We start from the raw sequence: 17,095 nt of genomic DNA, 5'->3' as shown, positions 1-17,095 counted from the left end.
GTGTTACAGTTAAATGGGCCGTGTTGGGTTGGGTATGGTTTTGATAAGTTTTAGGTGGGTCCTATCAGGCAACAGGGTAATTGGTCATGGGTTGGGTCAGAACCTGTTAGGTATATAAGTCGGGCTCGGTCTGATGCTGACTCAAACCAGACCTAGCCAATAACCACTTCTACTCCCTATCAGTCATTTTTATTAATCATAAGCCCAAGCCCATTCCAATTAGTTATTGGGCCAGAAAACAAAGGAAGGAACAAGCCATGTTGATCTGGGCCAGGGTAGGCCTGGGCCTGACAAAGCATACTCTTAGTACAACATGCCCAAGCCTTAGCCTTAAAAATTGGCAGGGCCCACCTTAAATAATCTCCCAGCTGGAAAATTGATAAAATCCTTATTTCCCATTTCAATGTGGGCTTACTTGAATGAAGAAATTGAGACTTAGAGGAATGAAACGAGCTGTCCACATTCAAGATGAATAGGTTTCCTAAATTAAGGATTAAAATGACATATTTGTAAGATACTTACATATAAAGTCAGGCCAAGCCAGATGAAATGACATGAGTAGAAGCCGAGCTTGAAAATAGATCGGGCCATGCATGCAGGCCCAAGACCGGCCCACTGACTTAGGCGGACAGGGTAGGACTTTATGGGGCCATCGTGATGTATGTATTTAATCCACGCCATCCATCCATTTGCTAGCTCATTTTTAGTTCATGATCTCAAAATTGAAGCATATCCAAAGCTCAAGTGGACCACACTACACTAAACAATGACGATAATGACACCGTTAGAACCTTCTCTGGCCCACGGAGGAAGTTACACGTGGTTGAAGGGAAACACAGTATCATCTTAATCGAAAACTTCTGTGGGCCATTAGAACTTTTCAACGGTAGGCGTTAAATCCCCAAGGTTTACTAAGGTTTACTATGGCGTGGTCCACTTGAGTTTTGGTCATAACCTAAAATGAGCTGACAATAAACGATTGGACGGCCTGGTAAAATACACAAATCACGGTGGGCTCCACAATCCTGCCACCACGGAGGTCGGTGGTGGAAGGGTAACCACGAAATCCGCGTCCTCTAACCGGAAACGTATTGGCTACGCCCCTCCACCAGCTGATGGCTGGTGGTCGGTGTTCTGTGGGCCAAACAATGATGTATGTGCTTCAATCATGCTGTCCATATCTGTTTTTATAGATTATTTTAGGTATGAGACAAAAAATGAGGTATATCCAAATCTCAATTGGACTACATTACAGGAAACAGTTTTGAACGAGTGTCAACCATTAAAAACTTTTTGGGACCCATACAAGTTTTGGATCAAGCTGATCTTTGTTTTTTCCCTTCATCTAGGTCTGTATGACCTAATTAACATACTGGATGTCAAATAAACAATACAGTGGGCCTTAGGAGGATTTTAATGGTGGATATTCAATCACTATTGTTTTCCTTTGGTGTGGTCCACATGAGATTTATATCGGTCTCATTTTCTAGTTCAAGCATTAAAATGATCTGTAAAAATGGATGAACGGCATGGATGAAACAAATACATCATTTTGGGGCCCACAGAGCACCGACCACCAGCCACCAGGCTAGTGGCAGGGGAGTAACCAATCCGTTTCCCCTCTAACCACACCGCTGTCTAAATCCAGTGGTCCATGTCGGGCTGATCACACGCGGTGCTTTCTGCGGCGATTAGATTTCATAACCCTAAAGCTAAAGTGCGCCGGGTGTGAATTTCTCCCCAGCAGGTCTCATCCCTTCCTTTCGCGGTTCTGAGTCAGTAGTACGCCAGGTGCGCCCGATAAGAACCTGTCCCACCCTCACCCTCTCTGCAAACCAGCTGAACAAATTCAAAATCTAAGGAGAGATTGAAAAGCCAAACCTTAATTTCTATTCTTCTTCATTTTGGGTCTGTGTGGAGGAATCAAAACCCTAGAAAATGTCGAAACGGAAATTCGGATTCGAAGGATTCGGCATCAATCGCCCGGCAACCTACAATTTCGAGCGGTCGCAAGCCCCGCAGAGGCTCTACGTTCCTCCTTCCTCCCGCTCCGGTAGCCACGACAACTACGAAGACCACGACCTCGATAACATCGACTACGCTGAGGGCGATGACGGCCCGAAGGATCGCGCTGATGGTGGCGATGAGGAGATCGACCCGCTCGATGCGTTCATGGAGGGAATTCACGAGGAGATGCGGGCGGCCCCACCGCCTTCGAAGGAAAAAGAGAAGGCGGACAAGTTCCGAGATGACGAGGAGGATGACGATCCGGTTGAGAGCTTTCTAAGGGCGAAGAAGGATGTTGGATTGCAGCTGGCTTCGGAGGTTCTTCAAGCTGGGTATGATTCGGACGAGGAGGTCTATGCTGCGGCGAAGGCAGTCGATGCAGGGTTGATCGAGTATGATTCGGATGATAATCCAGTGGTTATTGATAGAAAGAAGATTGAACCGATCCCACCATTAGATCACACTAGCATCGATTATGAGCCGTTTAACAAGGATTTTTATGAAGAGAAAGATTCCATTTCAGGTAAATTTTCTTGATTTTTGCTTTCTTTTTAATTTTCATTTCCATCATTGTGTTTTTGAATTGGGTTTTTCTTTCGAAGCTGCATTTGAAGGTAACCACTAGCCAGTGAGTAGTTATGAGGGTTAAAGTTTTCATATTGAGTTTACTATTAAATAGTGTCTTATAGATTGATTCCAATACTTTAATCCAAGGAAGACTTCAATTATAGAGTAGTAGTGATCAGTGGAAGCTGATTAAGTGCGTTAAGTCGTCATAGTTGATTGTTCACTATGTACGCTCTTCACCATTCAAAGTCATGACTCACATGATGATGACAACAAGGATGGTCCAAGATGGGTCATTCCATTTTTCATATCACTTTTGCTGCCAAAGCTTGTCAAAAGTTAGAATCCATGTGCCTACTGTAGTTATCTAGTAACTTCCTTGCTTTTTATTCAAATCATAAGATTTAGCCATGCATCAAATTGTTGGACAGTGATGGAATCAGTTAAGCGTGAAGTCTGAACTGCAATGCAAGAAATCTAGGCCCAAAGTCTTTCTCATAGGTTTCTAAGTTGGCAGTTCTGTCTACTTCCTGTTTGTGTCACAGCTTGTAATTTGCTATGTCTAGTTGGTCTAGTTTGTGGCAGTAAATAAGATCCATGGCCTTTTATTTTCTTGGTAGCTTAGTTGCAGGAACCCTCTCTCACCCTCTTGCTTCAAAGTTTCGTACTCGCTTTTGTATTCCAAGATCCAATCCTTAAAACTTCCCTATGTTTTATGAACCACTGCTTCATTACTCACAGGCCACCCCAAATCTGCCGGGAACCCATTTAAGGTTTGTGCAACTATGGTTCATATAGCCAAATAAGAGTCAAGACCATGACCATCGGATGGTCCTGATCAGTCCACAATCTAAATCTCAATTCTCCTGGAACAGATACAATTTGAATGTAATGCGTATGATAGTATATTCACAAGTTTAGATCTTACCACACAAGTTGGATGGGATAGCATTGGACTGTCCAATAATAAATAACATTACACTAATTAGATACAAAGAATTCACACCTTGTATAAGCCTAGCATCACACCATGGGTATATTGATCTCATTTAGGAGGCAGCCGACCTATGTTCAGCTATGTCAGTTTCCTCGGTTCTTTTCTGTTCTAAAGTTGTCTTGTATGTTTAATGCCTTGTTTTGGAGGTTCTGTGTTTCAGCCCCTATGAGGTGCTGCTGCTTCTCTTCCTTTAATTGCTAGTAATCTTACTCTATTCATAAAAAAGAGAAAAATAAGAACAAAGAAAAAAGAAAAGGAAGGCAATAGGATTTAATAAATTACTTCCAAAGGTTTTAGAATCTCTCTTTAAAAATATCACCTCTTTTCTTTTTCATTCATAATAATCACATTTATAAATTACAATTGACAAAACCCAAGACCCTTAAACTCCTTTTTTTTATAAAAGATATCTAGATTCACCCTAAACTCTTAACTAGCTTTGAGTAAGAAAAGTTAGTTTATACCTTATCCCATAGGTTTCCTGTTATCTTGGAAAACAAACATAGGTATGGTTGTGACCAGTTTCCCAACTAAACCAGGAAACAACTAGAGACAAAATTTCTTCTAGAATCCACTTAAATTATTTCAAAGCACTCTTTTCAAAATTCCCACAAGAATAGGAAAATGTGGAAGAACTCTAGAAGAACATCTAAATGTGATTCAAAACCCTACTAATTACAACTGATAGAATGTCTTATGTTGATAGTGGGACCCACTGAATAGACTGAACAGTCCATAGGTAAGATCATGGCCACTTTGGCAGTATTAAATTTGTGTAGTTTATGAATGCCATTCGTTTGAGTCAATAGCCACTTTGAATCTTATGTCTTGTGTTCAGTTCTTGAGCAAGTCATGATTGGAAGTTGTGACCCAACAAGAGAATTCTTCATCAGTTTGCTAATTCGACTTGCAAATTCAGATAAATAGCCAACTGATTCACAACGAAGTGTGAATAAATTTGATTCACTCAATTCAGAGTACAGGGCAGTTCAATGAATTTGGAAATTATCCTCTTGCTTGTGTGCTAACTCAAGTCCTCTGCGAAAATGCTGCTGACTGTCATTTCTTGATTGGAAGTATCTCACCTCTCTCTCTCTCCCTCTTGTTGTTGTTATGATGTGTGTGTGTTTGTGTGGATTTAATTTGGAGACCTATTGATATCTGTGCCCCTTTTCAGGAATGAGTGATGAAGATGTCTCCGAATATAGAAAAAGTCTTTCTATACGTGTTACGGGTTTTGATGTACCCAGAGCAATTAAGCTGTTTGAAGATTGTGGATTTTCTACTGCACTAATGAGTTCTATCACAAAACAAGGCTATGAGAAGCCAACTCCAATACAGTGCCAGGCTCTACCCATTGTGCTCTCTGGGAGGGATATCATTGGTATTGCAAAAACTGGTTCTGGAAAGACTGCTGCATTTGTGCTTCCAATGATTGTCCATATCATGGACCAGCCTGAAATTGGGAAGGAAGAGGGTCCGATAGGAGTGATATGTGCACCCACGAGAGAATTAGCTCATCAGATATATTTAGAGGCAAAGAAATTCTCAAAATCCAATGGTATACGAGTTGCTGCTGTCTACGGTGGAATGTCTAAACTCGACCAATTTAAAGAACTTAAGGCGGGTTGTGAGATAGTTGTTGCTACTCCAGGGAGATTGATTGACTTGCTAAAGATGAAGGCGCTGACAATGCTGAGGGCAACTTACCTAGTTCTTGATGAGGCTGATCGAATGTTTGATCTTGGATTTGAACCACAAATAAGGTCCATTGTTGGTCAAATTAGACCTGATCGTCAAACCTTGCTTTTTTCAGCGACCATGCCATACAAAGTCGAACGGTTGGCCCGAGAAATTCTCGTTGATCCTGTAAGAGTTACAGTGGGAGCAGTTGGAATGGCCAATGAAGACATTACCCAAGTTGTTAATGTAATTCCTTCTGATGCTGAGAAGATGCCTTGGCTTCTTGAAAAGCTGCCTGGAATGATTGATGATGGAGATGTTTTAGCGTTCGCTTCAAAGAAAACTACAGTGGATGAGATTGAATCTCAGCTTATTCAGATGGGGTTTAAAGTTGCAGCTCTTCATGGTGACAAAGACCAGGCTTCTCGAATGGAGATCTTGCAAAAGTTCAAATCAGGAACTTACCATGTTCTCATTGCAACTGATGTTGCTGCACGTGGGCTTGACATCAAGTCAATTAAGACAGTTGTGAACTTTGATATTGCTAGAGATATGGACATGCATGTACATCGTATTGGTAGAACAGGTCGTGCTGGAGATAAGGATGGGACCGCCTACACTCTTATCACCCAGAAGGAAGCACGCTTTGCTGGTGAGCTGGTAAACAGTTTGGTTGCTGCTGGCCAGAATGTGTCTGTGGAACTGATGGATCTCGCTATGAAGGTAAATACTTGTGTGGTAGCTTTGCTGCTGCTGCTTCTTTTTTTTTTTTTTTAAATATTATTATTATTATAAGGGATCAATATATCCTTAATGCCTGCTTTACTGATAGTCTACTAAATCTCTGTTCATTCCTTTTAGGGAAAAATCCACATCCCATACTCTCATTGCAATATATTATTTTATTTTATTTTTAAAATAAATTATTTATTATTATTATTTTTAAAATTTTAATGTTGGATTTTTTTATTGGGTCAGCATTTGAAAGTCAATAATTTAAAGGAGTTTCAATCTCTATGGATTTCATGGTATTGGATGGTAGGTTCAATTTGAGGATTGGAAGTGCAAGAATGTTTGAAAGACGTAGCTGCCCCATGCCTTTTTCTTTCCCTTCTATATTGGCCAGCACTTCACTCAACCAAAGTTGTATTCCCTCCTCCCACTTTATTTCTAAAGTGGTCTAGCCCTGTTGTTATTCTTATATTGTCCAAAATAAGGCTTTCCTTTTCTTTTCTTCATATTCATGTGGATGTCCCCTTATTCCTCTGAGTTGGCATTGAGGGGACTGTTGTTTACCATCAAAAGATAGTAGTTGCCCCTTTATTCCGCATAGGGGTGGCATTCAGAGGATTTATAGGCATCTCTCCGTTGAATCATATCCCCTTAAAAGAAGCAATTTTATTGTGACTTTTTGGAGAGACATAATTCACCTGATTTGCATCTGTCAAATGATATTATCATTGATGATAAGTGTAACCAATGATAATCAACCTATATAATATACTATTAGATAACGATTGATTATAATTAACCTATGATGCAATAGTCTACTACATAGTTGTTGTGCTCTCATTTCCGGTTTCAAGCCGGGATAAAGGAGGGTTGTGTTAGACGGGCAGCTGGCATTAAGCTTTTGCCATTATTTTTGACGTGCTTGGAGCAATCCCTGTTTGGCGGTGATTTTGGGTTCAAGGAGGCTTCTGTGGACTAGCTGGAAGGCATATGGTGGGCCCAAATAGTCAAACCCCGCCGTAGACCCCTCTCTCAATTTTGGAGTGATGTCGGAGTTTCAGCAAACAAAGGTTAGATGCACACGTGCTGTGTGGCCAAGAATGGAATGACTTTCTTAATTGTGGGAAGTGGGGGAATTCCTGCAATGGATCCTTTTGATGTTGAAGCTGCTCTTGCCTTGGATGGTTGTAGGAGGAGTCAGCAGATTCGTGAGTAGCATTGTGGGTTGTCTTCCCTAGAGCCCTTGCAGGGCAAGCTTCGCCCCGGACCCCAAGTTCTTTGAACTCATATTCCTTTGTCTCCATCAGAAGATTAGCAGGACCTTCAGGTCATCTTTAGATCGGTCTTGTTGTCAAAATCAGCTGCTATGCGCATGGTGACAGGGGTCATGGATAATGTAGAGAAATAGTCAGTGGTCATTGAAGGTGACCAGAGGTTTCATAAAATAGGTAGGGAAGACCTGGAAAATTCTGTAGACTTGGAAGGCAACCATGATATGAGAGACCTTAGTAGGGATCCAAGATTGTCGTTTGAGGGAGAGTGGTGAAGTATATGTCATTTTCAAAGAATTGGAAGGACGATAAAAACGAGCAGGGGGAAGTCAAATTCGAATTTTAAAAGGAATGGGGAATCGACAATCTACTACGACAAGTCATTGTCCATGGTAAAGGGGAAAAGGAAAAGTGAAGAATTCGAAGGGAATTTTTTTTTATTTTTATTTTTAAAGTGTTTTTTTTATTTAAAAAAATAATAATAATAAGAACGGGCTTTACAAGCCTGCATCATGTAATAGATTCTACCATTACTATTACATAACTGGTTTTGAATACCATGAAGAGAGGTTTATCATGTGCAAACTTGATAGATTTCTAATTTCGTCTCATTGGAAGAACCATTTTGTGGGGTTACGCAATATGTTTTTCCAAGACCAATTTTGAGTGTGGGTATCAAGAGATCTTAAAGAGGGAAGAGGCAATCTAGAGGCAAACATTGAGGGCCACTTGGTTAAGTGAGGGAGACAAACATTGAGGGCCACTTGGTTAAATGAGGGAGACAAACATTGCTTCATTTCATAAGGTTGCAAACAGGAGAAAGATGAATCATATCCTCAAAATTAGTTTCCACAATTCCTTGCTTGAAGACTTGCCCTTTATTAGAGATGCAATAATCAGTTTCTATAGCCGCCTCTACTCTAAAGAAGTGTTCTCAACATGGTTTTTAAAATCGGTTACGTAACGGCCTTTATGTAACAGTAACATTGTCATAATTGCTGTCAAAATAATAATAATAATAATAATAAGGTTGTCATAACCGTTATGAGTTACAGGGCCATAATGGTCCTGTAGAGTCGCAATGGCCAATACGGGGGGTTACGGCCCGTATCATAATGTAACAGTGGTGGCCATTGCCACCATTACCGTTATGGAACGCCTTGGTTCTCAGGGCCTCCATGGCCCATGCAGAAATATGTGTCGGTTAACTTGAGGAAGACCTCCATGCGGAAATTTATTGAGTTGGTGGCTTGTAACAATCTGATAGACCTTCCTTTATGTGAATCTCCGGTTCACCTAGTCAAACAACCAAGAGAGGCAAGGTATTCAATAATGGTAATGGTTGCCATAAAGGTGTACCTTATGGGCATTACAATACGGGCCATTACAGAAAGAAAGAAAAAAAAAAAAAAAAAACAGAGGAATAATTTGTATCAGCCTAGTATAGCCATAATAGGCCCATTATGTGTTTTTTTTTTTCAGAACGGGCCTTACAGCCTTGTATCGCGTAACGGGTCCCACTGTTACCATTATGTAACTAACTGTAATGAACACCATGAACAGAGGTTTATCATGCACAAACTCGATAGATTCCTAATTTTGTCTTATTGGGAGAGCCATTTTGTGGGGGTTGTGCAATATGTTTTTCCAAGAGCAGTTTTCAACCGTGCTCTGATCTGTCTTGAGTCTGCACGCACTTTTATGGCCCTTCTTCTTTCCAATTTTAGAATTGGTGGGTGAACAAGATGACTTTATGGAGATGGTAGCAGGGTGGTGGAATGGATGTGGGTAGATGGATGGCTGGTTACTGAATTTTGAGGAAGCTGCAATGCATGAAATCTGAATTGAAAGACTGGAATAAATCTACCTTTGGGGCTGATATGAAAAAGTAAGAGCGATTAAGCAAGATTTGTGATATTGATAGAGGAAAAGGGGGGTAATATGTTGGAAAATAGGGGAATGCTTTGGGAATCTTTTGAGTTTGGGTATCAAGAGATCTTAAAGGGGGAAGAGGCGATCCAGAAGCAAACATTAAGGGCCACTTGCTTAAATCAGGGAGACAAAAATGTTGCTTCCTTACATAAGGTTGCAAATGGGAGAAGGGTGAAGCATATCCTTGAAATTCCAGTCCACAATTCCTTGCTTAAAGACTTGCTCCTTGTCGGAGATGCAATAGTCAGTTTCTATAGCCTCCTCTATTGTAAAGAGTTTTTGCAATGCCAGAGCTTGATGGCCTCTCTTTTAGGTGAATCATTGAGTCAGCCTCTTAGTTTGAGACATTATTTTCCAAAGAGGAGGTTAGGAAAGTCATAGTTTGTGATATTGATAGAGATAAGTCATTGGAGCCAAATCAGTCATTTCTCCTTTTCATGGGGCTTTTGAAGAAGTAACAAATTTTAGATGGCATTTTGGTGGCTAATGAAGCAATGATTCAAGAAATAGGAGTGGGGAGAAGGGGGTGTTGTATAAGGTGGAAATGGATGAGGCTTATGATTGTTTCAACTGGGAATTATTTATTTATGTTCAGAGGATGGGGTTCTGATCTAGCTGTGTATTTGATCATAACCTCAGCCCACATTCAGGCCCATAAGCCTAGCCCATTAGCCTATTTTGACTTAATCTTTGGCTGCTGCTTGGATACCCGTTTAACTCTATAAATATCAATGAAATATGATAATCCCATAAGGCCTTCTGATTTAAATTTCTCTGCAAGTTTCCTTGCTATGTTTTGGAGTTGAGTCCTCCATAGGAGTTGGGTGATTTCTCCTGCCCAATGTTAACGATTCCACCCCAACTGGTTGAGTGATTACTAGTTTTCAACCAACCTTCTCTGCAGGCCTAGCCTCTGTCAAATTGGTGTCACATAAAGTTTGAGTCATGATTGAAGAATCTATAACAATACAAGATTCATTTCATTGGATCTGGGACAACATGTCAACATTCTTGATTCCATGATGAAGAGGTGGAAATCTTCTTCCACTATCATGGTGGAAAGTTTTATCTTGGATAAAGAGGTTGACTGTGATATTTGATATGGAAAAAGAAGTTGAAGAAATATTTAGACATGATATTTATAATGAAGAGTGTAAAGGTCGAAAAAACATGATGACAATGCTATGATTTTGGAAGATGAGAACGTTTGGTATGACAAAGCATTTTTCAATATATGGTAAAAGAAGACACCACCATCTTGACCCCCCATTAATCTCTTAAGAGAAGGTTTGTATGATGCAATTGAAGTACATGAATTTTTATTTTTATTTTTTTGTACGAAGACATATATTTGGTTCAACAATGTGGTAGCAAATGGTCTGCATCTATTTGGACCATCAAGAATGACAAACCATAGCAAATTATCAAACTGCATCATCAACCACCAAAGAAGAAGACAATTCTAAAAGGGGTTTTGATGCAATTGCATATTTGATCATAAGCCCAGCTCATATTCAGGCCAATAAGCCCAGCCAAGCCCACCCCATCAGCCCATTTTGACTTAGTCCTTGCTTGTTGATAGGTATTTGGAGTTTGTCTTGGAAAGATGTTAAGTCTTAAATGTAATTTGTAATATTCTGTTAGTTGGGACACAGATTGCGTCCAGCAGGGCTTTGGATGCACTCCATCTAGCGCCAATGAAAAAGCACCCCTTGGGCATATCACATGTGGGACCCACAGCAAGAAAGTAAAAATTCCCTACAGGAAATGATCATTTAACCCTTTTCACTGTGGGTCCCACGCCTGTATATGCACACCTAACACTTTTTCATTGGTGGTGGAACAAGTGCGTCCAGCGCCGTGCGGCATGCAATCTGTGGTCTTCTATTTATTATTCCTCAAAATTGTACTTTGACTACCACGGAAATGATAGTTTGCACTGGAAAAGGTTCTAGTCTTTATTATGAGAGTAAAGGTCTGTCTCTGGAACTACCATGTAAGTCTTTAAATATCAATGAAATATGAGTCCTTTGCTAGTTAGAGAAGCCTTTGGAAGGATGTCCCTTATCCCCCATTGTTTTTTAAGTTATGGCTGAAGGCCCAAGTCTGCATATGTCCAAGGCTTCAGAGGATCTTAGTTTTGTGAGAGGGTTCAAGATTGGTAAACCAGAGATGATAATCTCTTATCTTCAATTTGTAGATGATACTCTTATATTACGTGGGGCCTCTAGGAATCAAATGAGACATGTTAAACGAGTTTTGTGGTGTTTTGAAGCACTGTCGGGCCTTAGGATCAACATGAGTAAAAGCATTTTTGTGAGTGGCTGCAGAGGATGGTGATGTGAATTCTTTTGCTGAGGTTCTTGGATGTAGAGCCTCCCCCCTCCTTTTGGGACCCTATTCTTGAAAGGCTTGAGAAGAGGCTGGCCAAGTGGAAAAAATCTTCCCTCTATTCAGGTGGAAGAATTAGCATCATTAAGGCCGTGCTCTCGAATCTTCCAGTCTACTAATCCCTCTTTTAGATGCCAGATGTTGTGGCTAAAAGGGTCGAAAATTGCAGCCAAATTTGGGAAGGGCATGATGAGGGCCACAAGTTCCACCTTGTCAATTGGGGTGAGGTGGACCTTGGAATAAGGAAAACAATTGGATTTGGGCTCTTCTAGCTGAATGGCGGTACTGGTTTGGAGTTGAGGAGGAAGCACTATGAAGAGAGGTCATTCTTAAAAAATATGGTGACTTGAGGGGAGGAGGGGGTTCCCCAATCATTCTGCAAATCTCCTGGGATCCTATGTGTGTAAAGTTATGTGTACTTGGGAGGAGGTCATCATGCTGATATTCGTATTCCGTAAAAGTAGGCACCTTGATAGTTGAAGGTTGTCAGTTTATTGTTGCCAGCGGCTCCAGAGTTGCATCCTGGAAGGACTCGAAGATCGGGGACTCTGTGTTGGTTACCTCTTTCCCCTCTTTATTCTCTCTTAGTGGACTGTCATGAATTTTTGGGAGGTTTAAGCGTTAGAACATCTCTCTCCGCAGAGAGTTAAATGATAAGGAGTCAAGCAACTTTGCCTTTCTCATGAGCATCCTTTATGACATTAGCATTTATGTCTCTAGTGGGGATGTTAGAGCATAGGAAGTCAGCAGCTAACGGTAGCTTTTCCACCAATCTATCCCGAATCCAGCCAGCCTCGTTCACCCATGTGCTAAAATTTGGACAGCTTCTATTCCTCCTACAGTCCACGCTTTCATGTGGGTAGCCAGCTCCAAGAAGATTCTTTCTGTTGCCAATCTCAAGGAACATCTGCTGGTTAATATGTGCATTATGTCTAGGAGAAATGAGCAATCCGTGGATCATCTCTTCCTGCATTGTCAGGCTGCTAAAGCCATTTGAGAGCACTTGGAATTTTCAGAGTTGGATTTTGGAGATCGCTTTTCGATGTTATTGGAAGTTGGTCCACTGGTCTGGTGTCAGGACACGGTGGGCGAATTTGGGAGATTTCCCTCGTATGCTATTATCTGAGGAATTTACGGATAGAGGAATGCATGAATGTGTGAAGACAAGTCTTCCTCCATTGTTTCCCTTATTACTCTATTCTTTCTTTTGTATTAGGGTGGATTCTTGTGCTACCTGAACTCATGCAGTTGTATTTGGGTAATCTGTCCTGTTGCTTTGGACTGCAGCATATTTTTTCCTGTTTTGCGTGCTGTGGAGTGACGATAGGGTCAACTTCCACTGTTCCCTGTCTTGCATCTGTTTTCCTTTTTCTTAATGAAATTGCCATCTTCTCAAAAAAGAAGAAGAAGAAGAAGAAGGTTTTATATTCCAATGATTTTGTTGTTGTATCCGTTTTATGTTCTTGTAGCTGAGATATCCTTTGTTGTCAATGAATGGGTCAATTGTCCTTGTTGATGTTCTAGCTGTTCTTATTCGACTTAATGATTGCTTTGGTAGTTCTATTCATATTTTATAATTTTGTTTTTCCTATCAGGTTAAAATATAAATGAACACCTGAACTTGTTGCTCCTAGATGCATTAGTATTACTTCATATTTGAAAAAGTGTCACTTTCTCTTCTGTTTTGCATGATGTATATTTCTTAATATGGTTTGTTGAAATGTCATGCAAAATCAATAGGACGGGAGGTTCAAGGCCAAAAGGGATGCAAGAAAAGGATCTGGTATGTATTATCTCTAGAGTGGGATGCTGATTATGGATGTTATGAATTCTTATTGAAGTCACTTTGTAGTGCTTTTCGAATCGTTGTTGCTTTCTATGGTGTGGAGAAACCTTTCAATACTTAGGGTTTCTCTATATGGTGTTGATAGAAAATATCATTTGCAGGTGGGAAAAAAGCTGGAGGGAGAGGGAAGGGGGGTGGCAGTGGCAGTGGGCGAGGCGTCCGTGGTGTGGATTATGGCCTTGGCATTGGCTATAATCCTGAGTCATCAAGCACACCATCTCATACCGTTCCAAATCGATCAGCTGCCGTTAATGCACTGAGGACAGGGATGATGGTACAGTTCAAGAGCAACTTCGTAGCTGCGACACCAACATCCGATTCTCAAAACGAGGGCAGAAATAACCAAAGTACATTTGCCAGTAAGCGGCCAACACTGCCTGGTTTTGTGTCCGGTGGTTCGATAGGTGGAGAAGCATTGAGACAACAGACAAGTAGTTTGTTCAATTCCACTTCTAAGCCGGGCGGAAACATGGGTGACAATTCTAAAGAAAATGGAAGTCAGAAGAAGCCCGAAAGGTTAGCCCTCTGAAGTTGGTTTCTGCATCTTGTTTGATTTGACCATTGCCTTTAATTCCTTTCCATAGCTAATGGGAGATTTGGATGCTCAAGTTAACTGAATTGCAATAATCTATTGTTTATTACCCAAAAACTCAACTCGATAGGAGGGAGGGAGGGAGGGCGTGTACTGTAAGTACTTTTATTTTTTTATATTTAAAAATAGGACGAGTATAATAAATAGTGGAGAAAAAAAGGGTATATATGCATGCCTAAAAGATGATTCATTTTATCAATTATAAGTATGTTCAAACAAGTTATTAGTTATCATTTATCAAAAGCCAATCCACATATATCAACCAAATCAAATAATTATCACATCAACAACTTTCTAAGCGAACCACTTTAATTAATAATGTCTAATTGAAGCCGCAGGTCACAATTATGAAAAGAAATAATAATCCCATAGGTTAAAAGTAACAAGTACAATACAAGTGTCACATTCCTCAACATTAGATATAAAGAAAATATGAAAAAATAGTAAAAATATACATTGTAGCATACGCTACGCACTATGTAGCTAGCGCGTACGTTACAGGGGATTTACGCTATTTAGGACGCTATGTAGCGCCAGCCATGCTACGCTATGGGTGCTTTTTTTTTGGAAAGATAACTCATTTCATTGAAAGAAAAAGGAAACAGAGAAGAACAAAAGAAACAAGGGCCTGCTGAGATGGCAGACAGCAGAAACAGGGAGAAAAACAGAAAAGAACAAAAGGAACAAAAGAAAAACACTACATCCCCAGGAACATCAGGTCACAGTCTTGCAGCTCATCGTTAATGGCTGCCCACTCGATAATACTACGCTTGGCCCTGGACGAAACCTTCTGAACAGAGTTGGAAGAATCTCTAAAGCATCTGCCATTCCTTTCTTCCCACACGGACCACCAAATCACTAGGATAGACATCCTCCAAAGTCTAGTGAAAGTCTTGCCACACGCGACCCCATTCCACTGAAGAAGCAGGAGATCAACCGAGGTAGGAAAACACCAACTCATGTTAAACCGGGGAAGAAAATCCGACCAGATTTCCGAAATGAAAGGGCAATGGAGAAGCAGGTGGTTAACAGACTCCTCATCCCGCATACAGCACAGGCAAATGTTTGGTAAAGTCATACCTCTTCTCCTAAGGTTATCAACAGTTAGGATTTTCCTTTTGCAAACTAGCCAGGCAAAAGCTGAAAACTTAGGAGGCACAGGATACTTCCAGCAGAAATGGGGGATACGACTGTCAAATTCATAGTTGCTGTTGAGCAGGAGATTATACAGGGATCGAACAGAGAACTTGCTGGATTTTTCCAGGTTCCAGATAATGGAGTCGGCTTCCAAGAAGGGCGAGAGGCGTGGATAAACAGAAGAAGGTCCGCATAACGCTATGGGTGCTATTTGAAACACTATTATACTGGAGAGGGCGAATGACTTGGCCTGCCTCCCTGCAATTGAGTTTCCTAAAGACTCTGGATCAAAATGTCACCTAATCTAGTTGACTCGGCCATATTTCAAGTGAAGTCAGCGAGTTTTAGAACTATACAATAATCCAGTTTACTGCAGAAGAAATTACCAGAGTAGGGGTGGTACCATTTTAATTTATAATGATGATCTGGAACAACATTGATTGCAATTTGAGGGCTAATCAGCCGTCATCAGTGCAGTGGGACCAGCTTCACTTGGGTACTTTCCACTGTATTGAATTGAAATATCGTAATTCAATTAAGTTGAGCATCCATAAATGGCCGCATTTTCTTAATGCTTCAACTCAAGTGTTTCTGATATGCAAAATTCACCCTTGTTTATAATTTCCTCTACTTCCATAACATCTTTGTAATTTGGTATTTTCATTGGTTGCAGTTCCAGGGATAGGCCTCGGGAAAGACGACGGCCCTCTGGTTGGGATCGATAAAGGCCACAGATGTAAAAGTATAGCCTTGATCGAGAAGTTATACCTGTTATTATAATTGTAGGAACGATCTCTGCTTTGTAATCTGGTGCTTGTCTACTCGGCTATTTTTTTCTGCTTGATGCTGCTCTATGTTGCATTTTCCATCAGTCGTTTGAGGAATGCTATTATGACAGGTGGGCTTCATGGTGTTCCATGAAGTGCATGCAACAGTGGTGCACTGTGGACCGGATTATTGATCCCACAATTATGGTCCACACCTGAAATTGTATTGGACTGCAAGCCATTCGATTAGTGGGCCTGAGAAGAGGACATTTAACTCAGAATTCGTTGAGAATGATTCTGACATAGTTCATAGAAGTGGAAAGGAAAGCAATCTGGTGAGACATCCTCCTGAACAGGATCCTTCAATCACATATTTTTAGCTTTCTACCTTTGCGAGGCATGCCTGTTTCTGAAATTGCTGTCCTGATATTTACAGTAGACACTGATGGGGGCATTATACAAGCAGCAGCCTCAATGGGCAGCTGGTTCGCGAACATGGCTCACTAATGAACTGTTATCTTTTGAAGGCCACTCATCAGATATGTGAATCAACGGACTGCTGCTGGTTCATGAACATGTCCGACCAATTAACTGTTGGCCTGACTTTGGACCACTGGTTTACAGAGCATGGCCTTTTCGTTGACTGTTCACCGTTGACAATTATCTTTTGAAGGCCACTGATCGGATGGCTACCAGTCCAACCTAACTTTGGAAAAATGTCCCACCCATGTGAGACTTTTGCTGAATGGTTGCTTTTGGGCCGTTGATATGATGGCTGCCACAGTCCAATCTCTTTGACTGGGACACTGATTTGTTCAGGGCCTACTGTGATGTTTGCGAGAAATACACCCGTCTATCCATTTTGCAACCAAAAAATCAGGTGGATCCAAAACTCAAGGAAGCCATATACACCCTTGTCTATCCATTTTGCAAGCTCACTTTAGGACATGCGACCAAAAAATCAGGTGGCTCCAAAACTGAAGGAAGCCTTTTGCAGGTGGATTAAATTTCCTTTGCTTTATGACCCTATGGCTCAGTCGTAGGCTCACAAGAGTTTCAACACAAGGCCATGGGTTTGAGCACCCATTGTGGTGTGGGGGGGGGGGGGGGGGGCGTGTGGGGTTGTTTGAAAGAAACAATAATAACCAAAAAAAAGAAGCCATACGGGAGGGA

The 17,095-nt window shown here is 41.0% G+C and overlaps 1 protein-coding gene across 2 annotated transcripts; it reads left to right on the top strand.

Annotated features, from left to right (window-relative positions):
• The first annotated feature begins 1,663 nt into the window (after nt 1-1,663).
• LOC131231960 (DEAD-box ATP-dependent RNA helicase 24) lies at nt 1,664-16,023 on the top strand. Of its 2 annotated transcripts, XM_058228385.1 has the most exons (5): nt 1,666-2,530; nt 4,749-5,977; nt 13,321-13,363; nt 13,528-13,942; nt 15,829-16,023. In XM_058228385.1, exons 1-5 carry the CDS (start codon nt 1,939-1,941, stop codon nt 15,878-15,880), a joined length of 2,331 nt encoding a protein of 776 aa, XP_058084368.1. In that variant the 5' UTR covers nt 1,666-1,938; the 3' UTR covers nt 15,881-16,023. The 2 variants fall into 2 exon arrangements, with proteins under 2 accessions (XP_058084369.1, XP_058084368.1); XM_058228386.1 differs by lacking the exons at nt 13,321-13,363; nt 15,829-16,023 and having other exon boundaries at nt 1,664-2,530; nt 13,528-13,827.
• The last annotated feature ends 1,072 nt before the right edge of the window (nt 16,024-17,095 follow it).

This window comes from Magnolia sinica, chromosome 17 (genome assembly GCF_029962835.1).
Source record: "Magnolia sinica isolate HGM2019 chromosome 17, MsV1, whole genome shotgun sequence".
Classification (NCBI taxonomy): domain Eukaryota; kingdom Viridiplantae; phylum Streptophyta; class Magnoliopsida; order Magnoliales; family Magnoliaceae; genus Magnolia; species Magnolia sinica.
This window is presented reverse-complemented; position numbering and strand designations above follow the sequence as displayed.

Coding starts and splice junctions, on each gene's coding strand:
- LOC131231960 (XM_058228385.1), top strand. CDS start 1,939: ATGTCGAAACGGAAATTCGGATTCGAAGGATTCGGCATCAATCGCCCG. Junction 5,978..13,320: donor TGATGGATCTCGCTATGAAG/GTAAATACTTGT, acceptor CAAAATCAATAG/GACGGGAGGTTCAAGGCCAA. Junction 13,364..13,527: donor GGATGCAAGAAAAGGATCTG/GTATGTATTATC, acceptor TATCATTTGCAG/GTGGGAAAAAAGCTGGAGGG.